Source organism: Elephantulus edwardii, unplaced genomic scaffold (genome assembly GCF_000299155.1).
Source record: "Elephantulus edwardii isolate Elephantulus edwardi_28Jun2011 unplaced genomic scaffold, EleEdw1.0 scaffold00050, whole genome shotgun sequence".
NCBI classification, from domain to species: Eukaryota; Metazoa; Chordata; class Mammalia; order Macroscelidea; family Macroscelididae; genus Elephantulus; species Elephantulus edwardii.
In genome coordinates, this window is record NW_006399800.1 from 15,687,793 (window position 1) to 15,696,137 (window position 8,345).

General features: G+C 39.7%; 1 protein-coding gene across 1 annotated transcript in view; it reads right to left on the minus strand.

Moving 5' to 3' along the window:
• CAMK4 (calcium/calmodulin-dependent protein kinase IV) overlaps positions 1–8,345 on the minus strand; it is a 377,548-nt gene that overhangs the window by 149,433 nt on the left and 219,770 nt on the right. The window contains exon 5 of the mRNA XM_006886703.1: positions 6,166–6,238. Coding sequence (XP_006886765.1) covers positions 6,166–6,238 — 73 coding nt within the window. The remainder of the gene's footprint in view (positions 1–6,165; positions 6,239–8,345) is intronic.

Here is an 8,345-nt window from a genome sequence, read left to right on the forward strand (position 1 = left end):
TCCAGAGGTATGTTATTTAGAAAGTGGATTCAAAGCCAGAATACACTAAGCATCCCAGAATATATGAAAACAGTTTTATTTTATCCTATATTTAATTATATTCCAATAGAAGACATAAGCCCATAAAATTATACCACTAGTTTAAGATTTTCAAAATCATTCTGGGGGATTTGAAGAGAATTAACATTGTTGTTGTTGTTGTTGTTGTTGTTGTTGTTATGTGCCGTCGAGTTGTTTGCGACTCATAGCGACCCTATGCACAACAGCCCTAAGCCCTGCTTTATCCTGCACCAACCGCACTGCCTCTGACACACCCATCCCGATTACCCCAGTCACCGAATCAATCCATCTCATAGAGGGTCTTCCCCTCCTGTGCTGTCCCTCCACCCTCCCAAGCATAATGTCCCTCTCCAATGACCCGTCCCTCCTGGCAACATGTCCAAAGTATGTCAGACGAAGCCCCAGAATCCTTGCCTCCAAGGAGTAGCTTGGTCTAATCCTCTCCAAGATGAATCTGTTTGTTTTCCTGGCAGTCCATGGTACATTCAGTACTCTTCTCCAGCACCACAGCTCAAAAACATCAACTCTCCTTCTGTCCTCCCTAGTCATTGTCCAACTCTCTGATGCATAACAAGCGATTGCAAAGACCATGGCCTGTATCAGGCGCACCTTAGTCTCCAGAGAGACACTGTTGCTCCTGAGTACTTTAGAGAGGTCCCTAACAGCAGACTTTCCCATCGCGATACGCTTTTTGATTTCCTGACTGCTGGTGCCAAGAGTGTTGACTGTGGAGCCGAGCAAACTGAAGCTGTGTACAATCTCAATCTCTTTGCCATCCATCCTGATGCTGCAATTGGTCCAGTGGTGAGAATCTTTGTCTTCTTGACACTGAGCCTCAGTCCATACTGAAGGCTGCAGTCCTTGACCCTTCGCAGCAAGTGCATGAGGTCCTCCTCAGTTTCAGCAAGCAGGGTTGTGTCATCTGCATAATGCACATTATTAATAGATCTTACACCAATCCTGATGCCACAATTAGGGAGTAGAAATAAATTGACTGTTTAGAAGGAGTTGCTGTAATCTGGGTAGATCATAATGGATGACCCTAGGGATATTATTTAGTGAAGATGAAAATAAATGGTCAAATTCACATATTAATTCACAAGTAAACTGGTAGGACATGTTGATGATATTTTTAAGATGTAGAGAAACATCAAGAGAATGAACTCTAGGTTTTCAGCAAATAATTGGTTAATAATGATACCATTTACCAAGATGAAGAAGAGTAATGGAGCAGTGTAAGATTTTTACTGTGTAGCTGTGACTGAAAAAAAAAAAATCAGAGGACAAAAATCTATTGTTAATCAGATAGCATGATTTCACAGATGGGAAAGAGAGTGTGAGGAGTTACTAAAGTTGTTCATAGAAAAAGGATCTTCTGTAAAGGTAGTCTGTGTATGATAAATACTTATAGCATCCATCAAAATGAAATGATATTAAAAATGCAATCATACTTTCATGGCAAACAACAAATGCCAGATTTCAGAATAGAGTAGAAAGTAAAGAATGGAGAAAAACATAGAGAAATAGTAGTAGAGAAAAGTATTAGAACAGGCAGCAAAGTGCTATCTTTTGTTATGTCTACCAAGCTCAAATGAAACGTTCTCCTTTTCCTCTACTTTTAATTTTAGCATGTTTTTGTGTACCATCAAATTAAAACTGACCTATTGTTGATACTCCAGCAGGTTTCAGAGGCAGATATCGCATAGAAGGAGACTGCCATCTTTCTCTCGTAGGGCAGTAAGTGGGTTTGAACCATTTGCCTTTGGGATTGCAGTGCAAATTCTTACCACCAGGTCACCAGAGCTCCCTGTAGCCAATATCATAACTGTCAGCCACAATTACTTAAATTCTCAACACTTACACTGACTGTAATAAACAGAACTAGGAGACGGCACTGAATCAAAATTAAGCCAAATATAGCTTCTGTCTTGAAATCAAGTAATATTAGTACCTTTTTAGGGCCCGAATTAAAGAGATTGTGATGAAAGCACGAGATGCAATAGTGCTTTGTTCTGTATGCAGAGTATCAAGAGTTAGAGCTGATTTAACTGCATCTACAGATAGCAACAGCACTCTTTCTATATCTTATTTCTTTTAATGTTTTCAAATCTTCTTAGGTTAGATGTTATGCCTACTTTATATAAGGAAATTTGGACTCAATAATTTTATAAGGAAAACAAAGCAAAGCACTAATGAAGAAAATACTAGGCTTCAAACTACTGATCAAAATTGACTGCACGGCCTCCAAAGTCAAAACAATACTGGTACAACAAAAGACACCTAGACCCAGGAACAGCACAAAGAGCCCAGCAGTAAGTATATTCACGTATAGAGAGCTGCTTTTTGACAATTCAAAATCTACTAAGTCAGAGAAAGAAAATCTCTTTAACATATAGTGTTGGGAGAAAAAAAAGTGTTGGAAGCTTATTCTTTTTTTCCTGTAAATACTTAATTATGATTTCAGACAAAGTGTACAGAAAGACTTAGTTTTCCATTTAAAATTTCACACACTTTGGATGATAAATATGTGGAATATGATGAAAAATATGGAATGGAATGGTTATTTTGTATACAACAAGAATATAAATTTTATATTTCATATTTATGTAGTCAACAGCTAGATTGTGTATTTAAGGTAAAATTTTATCATATCCTTTCCAGCTTTTATTAATTTCCAGTTAATTTCTTTTATCTTACTCTCTTGATAGCAAAAAGACTAAAACCTAACCAACCAACCAGTCAAACAGGAAACCTACAGAAAGGAACAATTCATACACCATAAAGCCAACTGGACGGTTTTGACAACTCATTAAGGATACATGAAATCATAAATCTATTCTTTCCCATCACTGTATGCAAAGATTTAGATGAGTGTTTATCATGGCTCTCCTTTCCTTCCTTATCTGTTGCTTCTTCCCCATTCGCTTCCCCCACCCTATGACCTCATTATTTCTTCCCTGTCTTTCTAGGAGTAAAACTGACAGGCAGACAGATGCTTATCACTGGGACTGTTTGCCAAAGATAATAACAATTTCAGTTAAGCAATTATCCCTAAATAATAGAATATATCTTAACATTAGCTTGATTGTAGGAATATATCTCTTTATCTGACCCTGATAACCACCTCACCCTTGGGCCTTGTCCCATTTGTTTAAGGAACAATTTGTTCTTGTTTTTCTTTTAGATTCAATAAATGAACCACCAATGTGTGCTAGCACATATTAGACACCATTAAATATTTTAAACAGTAGACTATGTCACCCAGGCATAATTCAATCTGAATAAGCTTCTTATGATTATATTATAAACATTCATACCCCAGTCTAAAATTACTAATATTTTTCCCTTAAAAAGATATTTCCACATTCATTTTCCTTCCTAATTGACTCATTTGAAGTCTTAATTCTCAAATCAATAATTTCTCTACTAAAGGCATTTGACTGCATGGATCATAACAAACTGTGGCTGACTCTGAGAAGAATGAGAATCCCAGAACATTTAATTGTGCTAATGTGAAACCTATACTTGGACCAAGAGGCAGTAGTCAGAAAAGAGCAGGGCAACACTGCATGGTTCAAAATTGGGAAGGGTGTACGCCAGGGATGCATCCTGTCTCCATACCTTTTCAACATGTATGCAGAGCAGATTATCCGAGAGGCTGGGCTCTATGAGGAGAAGTGTCGCATTAGGCTTGGTGGGTGATCTATCAACAATCTGCATTATGCAGATGACACAACCCTGCTTGCTGAAACTGAGGTGGACCTCATGCACTTACGGCAAAGGGTCAAGGACTGCAGCCTTCAATATGGACTGAGGCTCAATGTCAAGAAGACAAAAATTCTCACCACTGGACCAATTGGTAGCATCAGGATGGATGGCAAAGAGATTGAGATTGTTCACAGCTTCAGTTTGCTCGGCTCCACGGTCAACACTCTTGGCACCAGTAGCCAGGAAATAAAAAAACGTATTGCGATGGGAAAGTCTGCAGTTAGTGACCTCTCTAAAGTACTCAAGAGCAACGGTGTCTCTCTGGAGACTAAGGTGTGCCTGATACAGGCCATGGTTTTTGCAATCACTTGTTATGCATCAGAGAGTTGGACAATGACTAGGGAGGATAGAAGGAGAATTGATGCCTTTGAGCTGTGGTGCTGGAGAAGAGTATTGAATGTACCATGGACTGCCAAGTAAACAAACAGATTCATCCTAGAGAGGGTTAAACCAGGCTGCTCCTTGGAGGCAAGGATTCTGGGGCTTTGTCTGATGTACTTTGGACATGTTGTAAGGAGAGACAGGTCTTTAGAGAGGGACATCATGAGGGTAGAGTAGAGGGACAGCGCAGGAGGGGAAGACCCTCTATGAGGTGGATTGATTCAGTGACTGGGATAATTGGGATGGGTGTGTCAGAGGCAATGCGATTGGCACAGGATAGAGCAGGGTTTAGGGCTGTTGTACATAGGGTTGCTATGAGTCACAAACGACTCGACAGCACACAACAACAACAATGTCTATATTTATCATATTCTACTTTCCTACCAAACTTCCTCTCCCCTCCACCCCTACAAAGTCAAGAAGTGGGAAAGATGAAACTAACAGCTTAAAGGCATCTCAGTCTAATCTGGTTCCGCAACAGCAGAATGTAAATTATTTTAGTAGAATATTACAGAGTATTACAGAGGTATTACAGGGGAATGTAGCTTTCAAAGTCTGTGTAACCAACAGAAAATATAAGTGTATTCAGTATAGGTTACACTAGAGATGGCACAATCTTGCTCACTGAAAGTAAGAACTTGAAGCACCTGTTTGCAGAAGATCAAGGACTATAACCTTCAATACGGATTACATCTCAATATCAAAAATCCAAAAATCCTCACCACCAGGTCAACAGGGAACATCAAGATAGACAAAGATTGAAATTGTCAATTCTTTCATCTCACTTGGATCTACAATCAATGCCCTTGTAATCAAGAAACTAAAAAAATTAAAGCATTGGGGAAATACATCTTTTTGGTACCAGTGGTCACAAAATTTTAAAAAGTATATTATTGGAAAAATTTGCTGTCAAGGATCTCTCTACAGTATTAAAGAGCAACAGTGTCAGTTTAAGGATTAAGGTGTGCCTAATCCAAGCCATGGACATTTTTCTCAATTGCTTGCCATGCATCCAAAAATTATATAATGATTAAGGATGACAATAGAAGAATTGAGCCTTTGAGCTGTGATGCTGGACAAGAGTAATGAGTATCCAAAGGCCTGTCAAGAGAACAAACAGATCTGTCCTAGAGAATGTGATACCAGGGTACTCCTCAGAGGCAAGGATGATGAAACTTTATCTCACACACTCTGGGTATGTGGTCAGGAGGGGCCAGTCCTTAGACAGGGACATCATGCTTGGAAAGATGTAGGGTCACATAAGAGGAAGACCTTAAACAAGATGAATTGATACAATTTGTAATAATGGGCTCAAGTGTGTTGGAGATGGCACAGGACAGGGAGAAGTTCAATGTCATCATTCATAAAGTCACTATGAGTTGTAGTTGACTTGATGGCACAAGAACAGAGGTGCCATACTGGCATATTGTGATTTTTATGGCTTAGCATAGACATAAAAAAAGTCACTGTTGTGGAGTTGGAACTGACCCATTACTGATCATCCTGTGGGTTTCTGAGGCTGTAAATCACAAAGGAAGAGGCTGCCCATTTTTCTTCCATGGAGTAACTGGTAGATTTGAACTGTGTTCCTTTGAGTTGGGAGTACAGCTTCTTACCACTGAGCCATGAGACCTACCTTATTAAATGTTTACAAACAGACCCTTGAACAATGTGAGAGCAGGAGCAGCAGCACCTCATCCTTTACCGCACAGTCAAAAATGCATGTAATACCGTTTCACTGAGAGAAGCAATTAACTGGACAGATATATTATTGACTTGGAAATGCTTAGCATCACACATGTTTTAAGGGATTACAAGCAATGCTGGAGAAACAAAGAAGCCCAAGTATAAATGGAGTAAACCTGTGCTCATGTACATGTTGCTCATGTATCAAGTATATTCTGTAAAAGGAAGGGATTACTACGCATCACACCATTGCTGTTGCTTCATACTTACAGCCACTGCCTCCAGTATTTGTTTAACAGCATCTGCAGCATCTCGCTCACTGTAATATCCCTTTTCCACAATCCTAGAAGAAACACAAAACACTTCTTAGGTATTCAGTTGGATGAATATTCAAAAAAGTTGATTAAACAATGAGTATATTAGCAATAGCAACAGGCTATCATAATACAAGGAAAAAAAAGAGTTCCATAAGCTAACACTCTAATAGGGTGTTCTGGCAGTGTAGTCCACAACGAGTTGCCCTCCTAATCTAAGGTCTTTTGTCTATTCAGGTAGTTCAAATCCAACAGTTGCTCCATGGGGAAAAAAGTGAGCGAACTCTTCCCACAAAAAACCCAAAAAACAAAAACAAACAAACAAAAAACACCAACAGCTTTGGAAACCCATTGGAGAGTCAACAGTTGGTTCTGACTTGAAGGCCATAAGAGAGAGAGGGAAAAAAAACCCACTCTAAAATCTTTGGCCTTGTGGACCAAAAGTGATGCTACCAAGACAAAGGTGGGTGACTCTAATTGGTGGCCCTTGGGCCTGTTTTTCATTGTTTTTGTTCAAACAGTCTTCTAGGTCGTATAGGCCTCGTGTGTTCACTTGCTGTAGAGAAGTAACTTGTGGTCACTGTGAAAGTGAACACCATGACACTGACATGTCAAATGCGATAACAGTTACCCACGATGGACAGTGGTTGGTGGAGCTCCCCGGTTGAATCAAGCTTGGAAGCAGGAGTGGCATTACTTCCATAAATAGCTTGTCTCCGGAAACCCTATGAACCTGGAGAAAGGATGAAAGTCACGCCTGCAAGTGTTGAGGACTTTCGTTCATAGGGCCACTATGAGTCACCTACGACTTGACAGCACTTAACAACAACTAAAGTCTTTGAGATTATTTAGCATTAGCTTGGACTGTCTACTTTATTTGAGGGGGGTAAATTAAGAATGTGTTATAAATAATTTCAAACACATGAAATGAGACAATCTATAACTAAACGAAATGCCCTGGAGGCAGTTCCTACTCATTGCCACCCTCCAACTGTTTCAGAAACTGTGAATCTTACCAGCAGGAAACTGTCCATTTTTATCCTTCAAACCACTTAGATGTTAACTATCGATAATGGGCTTTTGGTTATCTGAGCAACACTCTTGGGACTATGCAAAATTCAAAACTAAAACTCATTTATATTGTTCTTGCTGTTGTTATGTGCCATCGAGTTGCCTGCGGTACACAGCAACCCTACTATGTACAACAGCTCTGAAGTCTACCCAGTCCTGAGTCTGTCTCACTGGTTCCAACACATTTACCTCCACTGCCCCATCTCATCTGGGGTCTTCCTCTCTTGTGCTGCCCCTCCACCCTTCTATGGATGATGTCCTTTTCCAAGGACTTGTCCCTCTTGGCCATGTGCTCAAAGTATGTAAGATGGAACTTCAAAATCCTAGCCTCCAAGGAAAAACTTTGTTTCTTCCTCTCCAAACAGACCTATTTGTTTTGTAATGATCCACAATATGTTCAAGATTTTTATAAAAAAAAATAAAACAAACTACGAAAACCAAAACAACTCTTCTCCAGCACCACAGCTCAAGGGTATCAATTCTTCTTCTGTCATCCTTCCAGAGGGTTTTCAGGAGGTTGTAAATCTCACCAGGGCCCTTTAGTAAATCTGACCTACAGATACTCTACAAGTTACAAAATAAAACTGTGCCATAGAATATTCCTGTACCTGGCCCCTTGAAAAAAGTAGAGTTCATGAAAAAGTGGAAGATACACAACAACTATGAGATACCCTCTCACCCCAGCAAAAATAACAACATTCAATAGAGCAGCAAACAACAAATGCTGGTGAGGTTGTGCAGAAACTGGGATCCTCATTCACTGTTGGTGGGAGTGTAAAATGGTGTAACCACTCTCAAAAAGTTGCAAATAGAAATACCATTTGACCCAGCAATTCCACTACTGGCAATACACCCTAAAGAAACCAGAACTGCCACCCAGGCAGATACATGCACACCCATGTTTACTGCTGCATTATTCACAATAGCAAAGAGACGGAAACACCCCAAGTGGCCATTAACAAATGAATGGATAGAGAAATTGTGGTAAATTCACAGAACAGAATACTATGCAGCATTGGAAAAGAAGGAACTCATGAAATATTACACAAAATGGGTGACCCTGGA